At 34.5% G+C, this 18,782-nt stretch overlaps 3 protein-coding genes across 3 annotated transcripts; 1 reads left to right on the top strand and 2 right to left on the bottom strand.

The window, feature by feature from the left end:
- Positions 1–5,910: 5,910 nt before the first annotated feature.
- On the top strand, positions 5,911–8,487 carry LOC108344795 (uncharacterized). The gene is made up of 2 exons (XM_017583293.2): positions 5,911–6,075; positions 7,970–8,487. The coding sequence occupies exon 2, from the start codon at positions 7,985–7,987 to the stop codon at positions 8,303–8,305; it is 321 nt and encodes a 106-aa protein (XP_017438782.2). The 5' UTR covers positions 5,911–6,075; positions 7,970–7,984; the 3' UTR covers positions 8,306–8,487.
- Positions 8,488–12,427: 3,940 nt separating this feature from the next.
- LOC108344385 (uncharacterized) lies at positions 12,428–13,993 on the bottom strand. The gene is made up of 5 exons (XM_017582833.1): positions 13,448–13,993; positions 13,343–13,398; positions 13,042–13,185; positions 12,694–12,939; positions 12,428–12,611 (listed from the first exon to the last, which is right to left on the bottom strand). Exons 1-5 carry the CDS (start codon positions 13,991–13,993, stop codon positions 12,428–12,430), a joined length of 1,176 nt encoding a protein of 391 aa, XP_017438322.1.
- Positions 13,994–17,198: 3,205 nt separating this feature from the next.
- On the bottom strand, positions 17,199–17,867 carry LOC108344386 (protein DMP2). The gene has a single exon (XM_017582834.1). The coding sequence runs from the start codon at positions 17,865–17,867 to the stop codon at positions 17,199–17,201; it is 669 nt and encodes a 222-aa protein (XP_017438323.1).
- Positions 17,868–18,782: the final 915 nt, after the last annotated feature.

Below are 18,782 nucleotides of genomic sequence, written 5' to 3'. Positions count from 1 at the left end.
GTTTGTATTTATTATGTGGGTAGTTTTATTTTTTAAAAAAATGTTAATTTTTAAAAAACGGTCAAATTAAAAAAACACTTAAATTTAAAGAAACGATAAAATTGATACAATAATTATTTTAATTAAAAAAGAGTAAATTTGAAAAAAAAACGTGATAAAAAAAGTTCTCTTTATCTATATATCTATATAGGTATAGATAAATATTTATTAATTTATAATCATTTAATAAATTTAATATTAATTATATTCTTATTATAAAACTTAGTTTTATCACGTAACATTTTCTTATTATTTTTTTATGTCGTATGTATGCTTTAAAAATTTTAATATAACTATTATGATATTTTGAAAATTTTATCTCTATAGTATTTGTGACAAATGAAGGTGGGAAATACATATTAGTAAAGGGGCATGTGGTGACTCTGACATCCCAAAAATACAGTATTAAATCATAAAATCAGAAAATCACATTTAATAATAATTCAATACAGTTTTCCAACTAAAAACAAAAAAAAGAAGAAATGAACGAGCGCTCAAGGACGAACGTCCTTGAGTACAATCTTACATAAAAGAACGGACGCGCAACACCGCACGTCTTCAACAAGAATTACCAAATAAAGCCGAACGTAAACGGAAATTGACCGAACGGTTTACACACGAAATTACCGAACGGTCGAACATACAGAAACTAAAGGAAAGAGGTGGTCGAACGACCACTTCAATAAACACTTAAACTTCTGGCCGAGCGTCTCACTGCTCGGTCTTCACTTCAACTTCAATCAGGTTCTCTTCGTTCAGCACCTCTTCCAAACGCTCGTCTCCATCTGCTCACATCCACACGGATGATCATTGCAATGACAAGACGGACGTACAAGGACAATGGACAACACAAGGAAAACGAAAGGGGTAAGCTTACTTAATTTAACTCATGCATCAACATACAATTTCAAATAAACAATTCATCACACATCAACACAATTTAACGTACGTTCAAGATAAGACTCAACACTAGACCGACCGTCCGGACTGTATGAATTCTGCGTAGTTACAGGCGTTCGGGCACCCGGGTGGTGTGGTAACTGGCATCCTCATCAGCTGCCACCCGAGGTTAGTACGTCCGTCCAAAGTACCTCTAAGGACGACGACCTCCTGCCGTTCCCACGCATAACGTGCGCCCTCTACTTAAGAACGAGCACTCACGGAACATCAGGATCGAACAGCCAGCATTAACTTCCCACAGTCGTACATTTACAAATTCTCAAATTCTCATTCAAGAGTCGTCCCAACCCGGAACGCTCGTTCAACATCACAACTTCCTTTCCATCTCATATATTGTTCATCATTTATTATTCATCATTCCATAATCATTTTCATCATTTATAAGGATGACCATAAAAAACCGAACGTCCTGCCCTCACCAAGAAAACGAGGACGAACCATGCTGACTGGACCAAAAGGACGATCGTTAAGAATTAGAAAACGAACGCTCAGTATAAGACCGAGCACCATTTTGAGCGAGCGCTCAATCTGAGACGAAGCCCCTGTTTAGAACGAACGTTCGGTATGAGACCGAACACCAATTTGAACGAACGTTCAACATAAAACCGAGCACACTAAAGGACGAACGCTCAGTTCAGAACCGAGCACTAGTAGGACGAACGCTCAGTGTGAATCCGAGCGCTAGTAGCCTTAAAATAATAGACTTTGATTTCGAAGAAGTGTTTACGAACGGTAAAATACACTATTACATATATGCATACAACAGAAGGGAGTTTATCAAAGAATACCAAACACAGTACTTGACCGAACGTTCAAACGAAGCATTTTAACATGAGGACGCTCGTCCTCGACCAGGGATCTATCCAAATGAACGAATCCCATTTCTTGACTGTTAAATAGGGAGACCGAACGGTCAAAGACCGTTCAGCACGAACGTTCGCTATTACGGGAAAACTCTTATTCCATCCATTTATATTCTAGTTCATTTTCAACATGCAAAGCTCATAATTCCATTCGCTCATACCAAAACCATTCCATTCATATATTTCATACAACATATGTAGCTCAGTCATATTTCATTATCACTTAATAACAACGAACGTCCATGTAAATCAACCACAGTAACATCATGCATCATTTCCATACAATTGAATAACGAGCGTTCACACACATACATCAAACCAGTTAAATTAAATATACTTCCCCTTACCTGGAAATGACCGAACGTCTACTGACGCACCACACTCTTCTCCACTACGTTTCCCTTTCCCACGCTCGTAAACGCTCGTTAACCAAACTACAATGAACGAGCCCCAACCAAATCGGATCTAATCAATTCTACGAAGGGTAACGTACGTACACAAAACTGGTTTCGTATACCAGTAAGACGAACGACCGAGAGGGAGAACGAACTTACCAGTTCAGTTTCTCTAGACGAACGTTTCCTCTAGAATCTTTGACGCCGAGCGCCCTTCAACGGTGCAGGAATGCTAAACGGAGGAGGATAACGGTGGTTCTTAGAGAGAAGGTGCAGAGGAAAATGAAGAGAAAAGGTTCAGAGATCCAGGAAAGAGGATGAAGAGGGAGAATACTCAGAATTAAAACTGAGAGGCGCGTGTAAAGGGGGTGGGAATATTCCCGCCCCACTCAGCAGGACGCACGTTCCCACTTGGCCAGCGCACTGACAGCTCCTGCCGGACGGTCGTCCTCTCTCTGGCGGACACGTGTATTCCATTTCTAAAATCTGACTCATGCTGAACGGACGTCCATTCGCAGGCGGACACGTGTATCTCACTAACGCTTTCCACTACCGGTTCTGACTCAGCTCCACGTTCGACATTCGGCGTCCGTTAGTGGATGTCGGGCGCCGCTGTCGTCCATGTGCGCTCTGAGGTGGCGCGCTCGCCGCTTGCCACGTGGACTCCACCGACGCTTGTCAATTAAATTTTTATTTTATTTTATTTTATTTTTTTTTTTCTTTCTTTCGAAACCTTACAGTGACAAAAACAGCTTAGCCTAAAGAAGACACATGCTAAGTACACGCGGTCAACCTAAAAACGAAAGGAAATCAAACACAGCCAAATATATGTTTACCAATCCCCCTCATGTTGGGAATAAATGCTTCTCATTTCTAACTTGGAGTGCAGTTCTTGAAGATGACAGGGGCAAGCGATTAGTGAAGATGTCAGTAGCTTGAAAAGAGGAAGAAATAGAGAGAAGCTTGGGTAACCAACATTGAGTTTGTCACGAACTATGTGGCAATCAATTTAAATATGGTTCGTGCTTTCGTGGAAGACTTGGTTTGAGGCGATCTGAATTTGATTAGTTATCACAGTATAAGAGAGCAGGCGAGATATAGCTGATGTGAATATCTTGCAAAAGGTATGTAATCTATTGAACTTCACAAGTGATGGAGGCTAAGGCTCAGTATTAGTATTAAGCTTCTAAGGAACTTTTAGAGATGGTTTGTTGTTTGTTTGACTTCCATGAGATAATAGAGTTGCAGTTGATGTTTTTGGACGCCTCTGTATAGGATCATGGCTCAGTGGTAGCAGAGATAAAGAGAATAATGTGTTTGTAGTTAGGAGATAAGAAGCAATAAGACAAATAAGATGTTATTGGATATTTGGATGTTATAGTAGTGTTGGTCAAACCTGGAGTGTGGAAATCCAGAAGGTAGCTAAGAGATTTTCTCTCATGAGTGGAACGTCTAGGTTTGAAGAGGGAGATTTGGGTCTTTTGTTGTATCAGTAGTGGGATCTACAATATTCATCTCATGATAATTATTGTCAACATCAAAGATATCATTATTAGTGTCTTCAGGGATGTGATGTCCAGCAACAAAGAATATCATCACAATAGAGATTATAGTTACGTGGTCCTAGCCTTTTGAATGATAAGGAAATTGATTTTCATAGAAGACCACATTTCTTGAAACATCTATTTTATGATTTTGTAAGTTAAGAAACATATGTAGCCTTTGGTACGAGGTTTTAAACCAAAAGACACACTAGGTATAGCACGATTGTCAAGCCTTTTTTTATTTGCAGTGAAAATATTATAATAACAAACATCCAAACACGCAAAGATTGGTTAAATTACAAAGATGACCATAAAGTTTCTCGTATGGACTAATGTTGTTTAATAAGGGTGTAGAATTGAAGTTGATTAAAAATGTAGCATGTTGAACAGCAAAACACCAAAACCAAGTAGGTTAGACTGAAATAATAGGGCATGGGTAAGGTTCAAAAGATGCTGGTGTTTGCGCTCTATGAAGCCATTGTTTTCAAGTGTCTCTATGCAAGTGGTTTAGTGTATAATACCTATGATAGAGAAAAAGTCTTTCTAGCAAACTCAACACCTATTAGGGCTAATGTTTTCAATGGTTGTTTGAAAATGGTTTTCAGCATATATAACCAAATCAGTAATATTAGCCTGAGCATTAGATTTATTTTGCATAGATATGAGACAAGTAAAACGGGAGAAATTGTCTACAATGGTTAAAAAGTATTTGTAACCACGCATATAAACAATAGAACATGGTCCCCATGTATCCATATGAAGCAATTCAAAACAATGATCAGTATGAGAAATGGTAGATGAAAAGGGCAATTTTTTTGCCCGATGGCAAGTATCATAAATAGAAGGATGATTATCACTATTTGTTTTTCAAAGCAGCTAATCTCTGGTAAGAGAGGGATGGCCCATCCGGTAATACCAAAGGGTTGTGTTATTGTCAGCACAATTGGAAACAAAAAAGGCATAGTGAGCGTAGGAGAAATGTTTGGTAAAATCACAAACGTATAAGCCAGCAAGGAGATCAATTGAACCATTCTTCTCTTTATTGTTAATGTCCTGTATAATGCAACCATCAGAGAGAAGAAAATCAGTTCATAATGAAATGAAGCGATGAGTTTAGAAATGGATGAGATTGAAAGAAAATTAAGGTATATATAAGACATCTGTAAAATATAACTTTGGACTAAAAATCACTGTTCCAGAAATGTTTGTAACCAAATTAATTTTACACCAATACCAAACAGAATAAGGGAATGGTTCCAATTGAATTGACCAGTCCAATCCAATTTGAAAACTTTTTTTAATTACTTATTTTATTTAAAATTAAAATATCGGCTAAAATTTAAATAAAGTAAAATTATGAAAATTAAAAATGATTTTTTTAATACATAAATTGAATCATTTTTATAAAAATGGAAGAATTTTTTTTTATATAAAAGGTTTATACTTTTTATTAAAACATGGCTTTAATATAAAAATAAGTAAATGTTTGTGAAATATATGGTTAAATTTATTAATTTATTCCTATATGTATATATAATTTTAATATACATGCACACACACACACAGATATATATATATATATATATATATATATATATATATATATAATCATAAATGTTCCTTATTAATAATATACTATTTAAAATCAGAATTTAGGTCTATTTAAAATTGGATGATGCATGAACTCCATTTAAGAAAATCTCCATTTATTTTTTATGCAGATTATATCCATTTTTTCATTGAAGACAGTTATGTTTGATTGAAATAAATTATTAAAAAAGGTTCTTTCAAGCATTTAATAAAATTTTAATTTAAGATCACTAACTAAAGGGAAAGAATCTCCCAGCATAGAGTAATAAAGGGAACGAATCACCATCTTAGTGAAGGATCAGTGGTACTAAATTTTACAAAACTAAATTTTTTATCAGTTTTACAAAAGCTAATTACTTATTAATGAATGAATGAATTATAATTAATTCCATAATAAGTTTTCACTACTTTTTATAATAACAGATATGGATGAATGTGAAGTAACTGATGTGATAATTTATTTTATCTTAAACAAAACAGAACACAGTGACCTTATTTATCTGTAGTTACGTAGTTGTTGGGAATTTACTACACGTGTAGTTCTTCACACTCTCTTCTGTGCGCTCCTCATCGAATCTTCTCACACCATTCTCTCTTTCTCTCTCTTTCTCTCAGTCTTCTCTGCACTGCATCCTTCACCTATTTTTCCCCAAATCGTAAGCACCAGAGGGACACAGATACGAGGTTTTTTTCTCAATTCAACTTTTTCCTATTCCATCTTTTCTTTTCTCCATTTTTAGTTTACTTGCGTAACTTGTGGATTCAACTGACACCCTTTTGTGAATTCTTCTCAATTTCAATACTTTCCGTTCAGATCCCGTTGTGGGGGTCTGTGGTTGGTGCTTGTGTGATGTTATGCTTGTGGGTCGGTGCTTTCATTGTCGGTTAATGATTTGGGTAGTCAGAATTGCATTTCCGTTTGTTTTTTTTTTTCTTTCGAAGTCCTCTAGATGCAGTTCAAGTGGTCATTTTGAAACCTTGTTTTGGGGTTTATGTTTTGTGTTTTGAGGATGTTGGGGCTTTTGGGAATGTGAAGTCTTAGAAATGTGAATCAGAGCTAGGGTGTGGAGCAAGTAAAATTGTAGGAATCATGGTGGTGTGACATGATTTGCCAATAACTTTGTTCCTTGAGCATGTGATCACGAACAGTGTTAAGAAATGTTCATCTCTTAAATGGATCTCAATATTTCAAAAGATTAATCCTTAGCTTTTTACTCAAGGATAACCATGTGTTCAATCCTACCCCAAAAAGTAAAAGTGTGGGAAGAGGAATAGGAATGGCAAAATAAAGGCTAAAATAAATTGAGGGCTTTGTTTACATTTAAAAAAGCAAGAATTATGGTGTAATTGATGTTGTTATGAATGTAGTGGTAGAAAAGTAAAGGTGTGATTTAGATCTATTTTTTACTATATATATGAGTATATGACAGATTTCCTAGTCTGCTTGAGTGTGGGTTTGTTATCTTATTTAAAATTTTTGCATGAGTATGAGTAGCCTACAAACTTGGTCATCAATCATTAAGCTAATTTTTGGCTCATCAACCTTTGAGCTTGACCCCTTTTCAGAAACCTTTGAGAATCATGAACCTTTTGGTTGTCACTTTTCTTCCAACTTCATCCTCTTGCTCCTGACATCTTTTTAACTGTTCCAACCTCATTGAATGCGATCTATATTTTTCTGCATCGGAGGTTTTCTGTTGTTTAACATTGAAAGTGTCTGAATTCTCCCAGTGGATGTGCTGCAGAAGAGGAAAATATTGTTGAAACTGTGAAAACCTGACCTTGTGAGAAAAAAGCATAGAATAATCAGAGTACATGACTTTTCATCCTGTATTGACAGTCTTCTAGTTTCTGGCAGTGGAAAGTGAGGGTTGGGTTTGGAAAAGATTAATAAATTTCTAAATGTTTTACTCAGATCCAGACATGAGGGCCCAAGTGTGCCCTGTGACATAATCATATATGTGATTCTGTAAGGGAAAAGCATTCTGATGTTGATAATCATCATATTTTATGCTTCATTTTCCTTAATGGTCTGAGAAATATGTTGAGAAGATAAAATATTTCTTACTCACAGACTGCATTCTTTTCAGAATGAAGTGCTAAAGTTTTGATCGATTTGATCAAATATTTCTTACTCACATAGTGCATTATTAGAATGTTCTAAAGGCTGTATCTTATGGTTTAAACATCATAAACTCATACTTGCTTTACATGGAAGACATATAGGTATTAAGTGATGACAGGTGAAGTAATGTGATGGATTTTGCAATAATCACAGTAGTATGCTTCTAAGATTATAGTGTCTGAGGTTTGTTGTTTGGTCTGTTTTCACTTAGGATTAGGTGTCCAACACCTAACCTAGTTAACAATTTGCTCATAGGGAATTTCGGTGTAAGGAAACTTCATTATTTGGTGCTTCTTTGGTGTCTGATAACAAGATAGATGGTTCAAAGTTGAGCTGAATCCCTCATGCTATATCCTGGAATTAGTTTAATATGAGAATGGATGCTTAGTAAAATGTTTGATTGTGACCTTTGTTTCATTCAAATCTTACTTCTGACACAACTTGTTAATGAAGGTTGCAAGAGTCACAATGAGTCTGGCATGTCTTGTGTGCCATAGTGTGGATAGTCCATCACCATCACACTCTTTCAGGAGCTACTCTGTTTCAAGTGCAGAAAATGAAGGAAGATGCCATGCTGTTGCAACCTGCTTAACCAGGAAACTGTCTCTTCCACCCTCTGCAGTACACTCTTTTCTTGCACCAACATCATCTTCCAAAGTCACACCACAACCTGCTGGTTCAAGCAACAGCTTGATACCTGGCGGCACGCCGAGGCTTGTCAGAAGCCGTGCAGTGACAAGGGACCGAGTAAGAAATTGGAATTTTGATGAAATTGTAATGCAGTCCTAGTCAAAACTATAAGATAGAATAAGACTAGGGAATTTTCTGGTGGGATAGTTTATAGCATGGTATTGCTATTTTGCCCCTTTAAATTTTGTTATGGGTGCAATTTATCTCTTTCTCTAGTTTTCTTGTAAAAGAGTCCAAACATTTCTAGCCATGAAAATATTCTACTGCGTGATTCTACTTCATTTGGCATTTTCCGTCTGGTCTTCAAGCATTAACCAAAGTTGTCTAGAAGACATAGCTTTCAAGAACTAAGACACTGTGGAACTTTCCAACACTTCTTCCACCATGTGAAATTTTCAAACATTGATCTAAAAGGGTATAATCCAAAAGGTTATAATTATGTTAAGTATTAAGGTTGACTAAGGATCAATTGGGAAGAGTTTTTCCATTAATATATGAAAAGTAAAAGAGAAAAATGAATTGCATTTATTTTAACTTGTGGAGAAATTCATTTTAATTAAGAGATGTTAATTTTTATTTTTATTCTATTTGTGTTTATGGAGAAGTCTACAAAGAGATTCTAAAATGAAGTCACCAACACATTTTTCCACTTTTTCATGACTCTAATTTCATATAGTAAGTGTTCATAAACTACTCTTGAAAAAATTCTTAAAAATATAATAGTTTCAAAAGCACACAAAGTTTATAGAAATGGTTCTGTCAAGAGTTCCATGATTTCTGTCTGAGAAAGATTAATCTATTTTTCAACTTAAGATAGTAAAATAAAATTATCATTTGTGATGAGATTATTTGTTGCCAGCCATTTTGTTGTAATTTGTCAACCTCTTCTATATTTAGCAACAAAGACACTTTTTTAACACCTTTTCTTATTCATTGAAATATTTCAAAATTTACAAAATCTCAAATAGGGCTTATTAAATAAAGATTGAAATTCCCTATTCTGTAAATTTGAATCAATTTTAACCAATATTAAAGAGTGTTGGAAAATGAATTTTCTAAATTTTTAACTAAGTGTTATATATTCTCACCATTTTACTCTTATGAAGTCAACTTTTCTGTAAAAAAATGTCAACTTCTGTGTCTAAAAAAAAGTCAACTTATAAAGTGAAGATAAACTTGGTGCAATTATCTTGAAGAAAATTGGTGGTTGTTATGTCTCATTCTCACATAAGAAAAGAAGAGTGTGGTCTAGTTGGCATATTCTTTGAGGGTTTCTTGAAGTTTGTCTCTTGCTAGCAAGTGAAGAAAAATGATGATTTTGTGAGGGCATGGTAGATTTTTGCTTTATATGTCTGGCCCCATTTTCCTGCCAGCTTTCAACTACAATATAATTTCATAAAGAAAGTTTTAAATAAAGGATAAACATAATAATAATAATAATAATAATAATAATAATATTTATATCATATAAAAACGCATTCAAAATATACTCGTATAAATGTCATTATTTAAATGTTAAAATAAAAAATAAAGTCCTTGACAGAAATCCTTCTGAAATATATGTAGATTTTTTTTTATAATATTTTGACACGTATTATTTTTCATTACATTTAAAATATATTAACATAATAACAAATAAACAATAAATTAATAAAAAATAATATATCTGTTATTAAAAAACCTGTATCGGAATCACAGAGCCATAGCTTACCCCTATCGATTTTGCAGAATCCTTCCGAAATCACAGAGCCATGTGTAACAAAACTGAATTTCAAAATTTCATAAACAAAAATCATCGCCAATTTACGTAATGCAGTTAATATATAATTTGTAGGGGCAAAATTAATGGAAAATTTGGGATAAGCCCATTAACAGAAATAGATACTGTTAGTGTTTTGGAGGAGGAAGATAAATTCCTTTATATAAATAATTTTGAATAATTTATGATTAAATGCATGATTTGGATAACTGTTTTTTCGAAGAAATTAAAATTTTAAAATTTATGAGAATAATTGAGTTTCTTGATAGTAGAGGATTTAAATTTCACCTAAAAGGTGAGGAGTTAAAATTATATATATTTTCAAGCTTTTTTTTTCTCATCTCAATTTTAGTTTGGAAGTTGATAGTTAAGATCGAAATGTTATTGGGACGAATTCTTTTAATGTTGATAATTTTTTTTAATTAAATTGTTAGGATCATTTTTGCTGTTATGTACCACTAATATATATTTTCTGTTGGATATTAACTAGGATTTTATCAGCTATAATTTAAAGGAAACTATCTTTCGAAATATATGAACTAGATTCCTTTTAGGTTTAAATCCTCATTTGGTCCTCATATTTGTGTGTCAATGTCAAGTGGGTCATCATGTTTTTTTCGGTCTCAATCGGGTCCTTAAACTTGTTAAAATGAGCCAATTAAGCCCTCTCCGTTAATTTTTCAGTAACGCTGTTTGCCTTTGCTGAGGTGTAATCTGTTTTAGTTGACGAGACATTGTTTATTAAATTTCATTGGAATAGATTGCCATGTGTGATGTGTTAGCCGTAAAAGTTAATATTTAGAGAGAACCCTGATTTCGAAAGTGTTTAACATCTCCGTTTTGGTTAGGAAGAGTTGTGGAAGCAGTGTTGAAGTGACGAAATGTTTGGTTGTTCTTCGTCTTGCAAATGCACGGGTTGGGGTTTTCAAAATAGCTCTGGTAGTGGGAGAAGGTTGGGTGTAAAACCCAATTGCTTTTGTGGGCGGCCTGCAGTCTTCCGCGTTGCCAAAACCCCTAAAAACAAGGGCAAAAGATTTTGGGGTTGCCCTAACTTCAAGGTGAGTTTAATGGAAACAGTTTTGTGAGTTATTGTATGGTTTTGATTTTCTAGAGGGTGAGAGTTTTGATTTCGGTGACAAGGGAGTGTGTTTTGTTGTTCCACAGGTTGGGAGTGAAGATTTCGTTGGATGCAACTTTTTTGAGTGGTGCACTAAAGAAGTCATTGATTCTCAAAATGTGGTGAATTTAGAAGACAGTAGTGCAAGTGCAAGGAATGAAGAAGTGGGTAGAAGTTTGATGAAGATGGAACAAAGTGTGATGAAGATGGAAGAAAGAGATGGTGAGAAGCTGAGAATTGGGTGTTTGGAGAAAAGTGTAGTTATTTTGGAGAAAAGGATGAAGGTTTTAATGGGCATGGTGTTTGTTACATGTGTTTGTAATGTAATTGTGATATCAATGTTGATGAAACTTGGTTGATGAAAGTAGGTTTATATGAATGTAATTTGATCTTTGGAAGGATGTTTGGAATGGAATGTTGTTGTCTGCCTGTTTTAAATATAAACTTGACTTCTTAATACTGTCTTATTTGATTAATGTAATTTCATATGGGTTGCTGTTGTTAAAGGAAGTGCAAAGGTAACATCAGAAAACAACTTTGTTAAACATCATAAACATATGATAACGACATGAATAAAAAGTGGATTTCATTATCATTTAACAAAAAAACCTTATATGAACTTTGTCTTACTCAGTGCATAAGATAACAAAACAAACCTGATATTAACATAACAAAAGAAACCTGATATCATTACTTCATCAATCTTACTCAGTCAATAACATGTGAAAATAAACCTGATATTACTTCATCAATCTTACTCAGTCAATAACATAAGAAAATAAACCTGATATTACTTCTTCAATAGAAATTACACCAAATATGTCTTCATGAAGTACACATAAACCAAAACAAAAGTTATACTACATTATCTTCATCACTAAATATGTCTTGAGAAATACACATTACACCAAAAAACTAATAATACATTGGTCCTTCATCAGTACAGATTAAATAACGTTTGGAGAAAGACATTCAGCTGATGACTCCTGAGAAATAGGCACATCTCTTGTTGGAGGGATTGTGAGTTGTGTTTGTTGAGTAGGTTGGTCAGTAGACACATCTGGTGGAGGCAAGATTGTGTTGTAGGTCGTTGTGGACATGTTTTTTTGTTGTGTCCAAGTTGTTTGCAGACTGCACAGGTTTTTTTGCTCCCACCCTTTCTTAATTTAGTGTCATTCTTCTTCAACTCCCAAGGCTCTAGTCTTCGTTTTTTCTTTGGTCTTCCTGGCATTGTCCTCTTCTTTGGGGGTAACACATCTGGATATGAAGTTATGTCCCAGACAAGTTGACCATTAATAGGATAAATGATGGTGTTGTAGGTCTCTTCATAAGTAGACTTCCTAAACTAATGGCCAATGTAGTCTTCTGCATTTAAATTCAAGAATTTCGTTGCAGTTATTACGTGAGTGCAAGGAATTCCAGTTATTAACCACTTTCTACAATTGCAGTCCTTGTTTTCAATATTGACAACAAATTGCTCCCCAAATTGTGAAATGTGTAAGACTTCAAATAATTGATTTGATGACCATCTGTCATGAGCACAAAAATGACAACACAATTAGCAACATGCTGTTAATGATGATCAGAAATTAAATGTGGGTGTGAACTTACCTTGGTAACCAATATCTAGTTAACCATGACTGCTTTTCGAATCTGTTGAGAACATTAGGGCACACAGAACCTTGATACAAACCCATTTTTGTCCTGTTCGTAGCCCATCTCTTCATGATGTAAACCCTAATGTCTTCTAACATATTGATAAGTGGCTTACACCTACTACTAACTAGCACACTGTTGAACCCCTCACACATGTTGTTGACAAGAGTGTCAGATTGTGATCTAGAACTGAATCTAGATCTTGACCAAAACTTGGGAGATTAAAATGTCAATAAATATAAAATGTCGAAGCAAATATAACAATAAAAGCACAATAAGGTTTGGAGAAAAGTGATTACATACCTAGGTGGAATTGCAATCAAGTATTTAAATGCGTCTACATTTATCTCTTTAATTTTCCTCATTTCAGCCTCCCATAGTTGTGGATATGTGGCTGTTGCTGCCCTCCACATCATACGTTTAAGGTCTTTTCCAGGAAATTTCTTTCTGAAGTTGGAATACAAATGTTTAACACAAAATCTTTGGTCTACCCAAGGTAGAAGATCTTGAATTGCTGGCAAAAGTCCCTACAATTTCAAATACTCATGTCAGCTGACTTATTTGTGATGCAGGTTGTAATTAACATTTGTTATGAGTGACTGACCTTTTGTTGGTCTGAAATAAATGTACATGCTCCACAAACAGCTTCCCCACCAAGGTCTGCAATGAGAAGCTCCAAGAATCAAGTCCAGGAGTCTTTGTTTTCTACCTCAACAACAACATATGCAATGGGGAGAATTTGTTCATTTCCATCTCTTCCAACTGCTGTTAGTAACTCCCCTCCATACTTGCCTTTCAAAAAGCATCCATCTAATCCAATGATGGGTCTACAACTAACGAAGCTATCTTTGCATGCTTTCAAGCATACATAAATTCTATTGAATATACAATCTTCATTACTATTTTCAACCTTTATTTTGACTGTTGAACCTGGATTTGCTCTTAGAAGTTCATGACCATAATCATAGATTCTTCTATATTGTTCCTTGAATGACCCCTCAACATTATCTTTTGCCATGGCTCTTGCCCTATAAGCCATATTTCTAGAGATTCCTACATTCCATTTCCTACTTACTTTGTCCCTAATGTCCATCACCTTCATATTAGGGTTTTCTCTAACAGATTTTGCCATCCTTTGACTCAACCACTTAGACTTCACATTACAAACTGTACTACAACTATGATCATCAATAACTTTTCTTAGCTGCCATGACTTGGCAGCTGACCTGTAGGCACAATAAGCATACCATTTCATTTACCCTGGCTCCCCAAACATTTTACAGCAACCCTCTTTTTGTCATTCTTCATGAATTTCAAATTTCTTCCATTACTCAATGCATAAGTCCTAATGGCCTCTATAAATTCCTTTTTCTCAGTGAAATAGGTTCCCACTTCCCATTTATAATTCGTCAAACTTGTAGGCATGCTAAATGTGGGAAACAAAGTTCTCCGAATGGAATCATCATCGTCCTCACTGTCTGGACCACTATCCAACTCATCTGACACCCACTTAGTGTCAGACAAGCCACGAACATCATTCATGGAATCATTATCAGTTGTCCTTGATGACTCACCTACTGGACTGCCAGGTTGTTCTTCCCTCACATTTCGTTTCAAACTACCAATGTCACACTCAATGGTGACATCAACTAGACTTTCTTCACTCACAAACTCATCTACATCTTCATCCTCACCATGTTCACTCACAGACTCATCCTCACCATCATCTCCAGCCTTATCCTCACCCTCATCATCAGCCACATGATCATCCTCAATCTCATCCTCTTCTACATCTTGCAGCTCAAAATCATTTACATCATGTACCTCAACCTCCTCTACATCATGTACTTCACCATCCTCCACATGTTCAATTTGTTTTGCAACTTCACAGTCACCCTCCTCCAATTCTGTTCCAACTTGAGCCTCAACCTCAGCCTTACAGTGACCCTCCTCCATTTCTGTTCCAACTTTAGGGTGAACATCAGCTTGACCCTCACCCTCAACCTCATCCTCACAGTGACCCTCACCATGAACCTCACCCTCAGCCTCACCCTCTACCTCGCTTGCAACATCAACTTCATCATTAACATCACCATCAACCCCATCACCATCAACCCAATCAATCATTTCTATTATCTCTGGTTCCATGGTATTATGAACCACATACAAATGAACTTCATCATTTAACCTTGCTATATTCAGCATATGCATATCACCCCTATCATCACTCAATAATTCTAACCTATCTGGCACCACTGACTGACCTCCTAAACTGTACCAAAGTTCTTTTATGTCTATATAACCTAAGTCTTTCACTGAAGCTAATATTCCAAAATAGCACCACAGGTCTGGATCATAAGATCATTCTGCTATCTCGCCATCAAATTTAAAATTTCCATTCTCATCACTAACAAAATGGCCACAATGATGGACCACAACTTTAATATGTTCAGCCATGCAATATTATAATTCAACCACAAGCTTTTAACACCTGTACATTTGGGGGGAAATATTATTATTTCTCACTATTTACTAACTCAGCAAACAGTCAGACATCAACGACACAAGGGAACAAACTAACATCCCCACTAAGGAAACACTCAGACAGAAAAGGTCACCACAACTTCTAAACAATTCATAAAGACACTTTTGGGACCACAACACTCTACACATTTCAACAAACAGTGACATACCAATCTCGGGACCCATAACCTCTACCAATCTCGGGACCCATCACAGAATAACAGTACCAAATCAATTATAACCTAAATGCACAAACATACCACTATCGGGACCACAGCGAAACAAATTTGGGACCACAACAAAGCATAAACAAAGCAACATAACTACATATTCGTAAAGGCCAAAAGCAGAAAACATAGGATACTAACCTTAATTGGCATCCACTTTTAATTCCGTTCCTCTACCACAACGTGATTGCCTTCGTCTTTGCAAATATTTTACAAAGCCCTAATTCTCACACTCACTCACCCTAGCAAAATCCCTAACTCATGAAATCCCTAAATCGCATTTCAGTTTTTCTGTTTAACTTAAAAAAAAAAGCCAATCAACAGCAAAATCCCTCATCCCCTACCACATATATTTATTTTTTTTCATTTTTTTCAAATCCACGTATTTAAATATTTTAAACTGAGTTCATTATCTGTGCACCATGTAATCAAAGGCAAACGACGTTACTGAAAAATTAAAGGAGATGGCTTAATTGGCTCATTTTAACAAGTTTAAGGACCCGATTGAGACTGAAAAAAACATGATGACCCACTTGAGATTGACACACAAATATGAGGACCAAATGAGGATTTAAATCTTCTTATGATGTATGTTATGATTTTTTTTTAATCAATGTCTATAGATATTACTTTTTTTTTATCATCGACATGAATCTTATTGTTTATAATTTGTTTCATTTTCTTTAAATGTTGCCTGAGAAAACTTTTAATCAAGTAATTTTTTAACATTTAAATTTTGTTTTTATTTGATAATACTATATCCAAACAAAAAATCAAAAGTCAATCAATTTAAATTGACATATGCAAACAAATTAAAAATGAAATAATTTGAAAGAATTTCAAATTCAATGTATTTAAAAATTGCCTATATAAATAGAATTTAACATCATTTTAATAAATAAAGAGAAAGCAAATTTTATGGAAAGTAAATAATCTCATAATGGATATTTTGGATACACATTTTCCTCCTAATATAATTTATTTCATTTTTCAAATGTTTTCTTTCATTTTCAAACAGTAATGTAGAATTTATGATTGAGTAGAAGTCATGCGTATGTTGTGATATATTTTGTTTAGAGGAGCTGAGTGACAACTATAGTCACGTATGAATTAAGAATACAAAAATTGAAAACAAATTCACGTAAATCAGTTGTCATGCATATTGACATTTTGGTTCTTTAAAAAAAAGGTTAGTCAGAACATTTGGTGATTAATGAAAAAAATTAGAATAATAATTTTTTAACATATCTAAATTTTTTTACGTTCATTTGATACTATTATTTATTTTTTATTTTCTTCTTTCTTAAAATAATAACAAAAATTAATTTATTTGATAAAATTTTGTTATTTATTAAAATCATGATATCACCGTTATCGAATAATTAGAAGACGAATTTAAAGTATATAAATAAATAAATCTTACTTTATAACCTCATTTTATAAAATTAAACTAAATTTAGATATTTTTTAATATTATAAAGGAAGAAAAAACACAAAAGGGTTATCATAATAAAGAACTCTCATGACCTATTTTGAGGTAGGTCAATTGATTTTACTTTTGCATGTTTCTCTCAAACATAACATTATCATATTTTGTTAACAGGAGAGGATCTAAACCCTCTACAGTAAGCAATATCCCTTTGATGTGTTGGCTAAACTCCTTACTCAAAGTCATGTTATGACTATAGAAATGGTGAAAAGTGGGGGGGTTCAAGGTCTAGTAGAAGAGTAGAAAGGATCTCTCTGCAGCAAGAAGGGGTATCCAATTCCTCTTCTCTTGGATGGAAAAGCAACAAACAAGACACTCACAAAGAAACCAACCACAAGAGGGAGAGTGTTGGTGAGCTTTCTAGGCAATGCTGGGTAGTAACACTTCACCACATCTTGATGCAACCCTGCAAAAGCAAGAAAAGAGACCAAAGACAATGATGCATAAAAAAGATCACTCCATCTCAATCTATAATCTGATGGCACACGAGGCTTCTTCTTGCCCCCATTGAAGGTCCATATCCCTCTCAATGTTGCCACTCCATAGTACAATCTTCCACTGCTACTTCTGAAGCTGTCAGTTAAGGTGAAGAACACACATGACACTGCCATAAGGGCCAAAAAACTTCCCATCAACCATCTGTTCAATGTGTTGCACTCACCATCATCTGTCAGAATTGGTGCAAAAATGCTGAAGGCAAGGATCGTCACTGTAGGCAACAGAACATTGAGCCTTGCAGTTCCACTTAGAATTGCATTGATGACATAGAAATAGTAGGACTCATCAATGTCATAGTCATCAACATCATAGAAATCATCTTCACTATTCTGCTGCTCCTGCTGCTCATCTTCACAGTGGATGATCAAATCTTGGCTTTCTGAGTTACTCATCTCCAACCAAACAAGATTTGGTGATGATTTTGTGGAATTATAAGGACTGTTTTCTACCTTTGTATGTTATTTTCTTGGTTTTTGTTCCTTCCTTTGTGATGAAAATTCTTCAAGGAATATGGTTTTCCTTCTTCAGCAATGTTTTGAGTCAGAATTTGCTTTCAAGTTGGGAAATCTTTATGCTTTTTGCCACACTTTCCAGAAGAAACCCTCTGTCCAACAAGCTTTGTAAGTAACATTAATAGAACATTACAATTGTCTCATAGAACCCTTTTGTTTCAGCTCACTTTTTTTAGTTATACCTTCCTTTACACATGTTGATAACCAACCATTTTTGCTTTCTCTTCTGTTAGGGATTGCTTTTTAATACATGTTCTCTTCATTCTTCTTATAAAGATGCTAAATGTTAACACATGAAGAGGACAAAGAATGTCAGACTTTCTACAATTGTTGCATAGAGAAACTGATGCAAAATTAATCAAAACTTTTTTGTTCTGACACAAAATTTACACTGGAAATGATTCTCTTGCAGCACCTAGGGGTAATGTTACTTGCACATATTCTAGCTGCCACTGTAAACTACATGTGTGAAAAACACTTTTATTTTTTTCACAAATTAATTCATGACATTGTTTATTAACATTAATATAAAAATAATATACTACTATTGTTGTTGACCTATTCTTTCTATATATATATATATTTTTCTCTTTTTGATCTTCATAGAGTCCGGCATAGAGATAATAGTGAATTTTAGTTTGTTTTCTAACTTAAAATCATGGTACGGTCAAATTAAAATAATAGATGAGCACAATAATTTTGGTTTTGAATAAATTTATTCATAAAATAAGTTTCTATGAGAATAAAAAAATTTGTTCAAACTTAAAACTAATTTATGCTTAGGTTAACAAAATT

The sequence above is a fragment of the Vigna angularis genome, chromosome 8 (genome assembly GCF_016808095.1).
Source record: "Vigna angularis cultivar LongXiaoDou No.4 chromosome 8, ASM1680809v1, whole genome shotgun sequence".
Lineage (NCBI taxonomy): Eukaryota > Viridiplantae > Streptophyta > Magnoliopsida > Fabales > Fabaceae > Vigna > Vigna angularis.
This window is presented reverse-complemented; position numbering and strand designations above follow the sequence as displayed.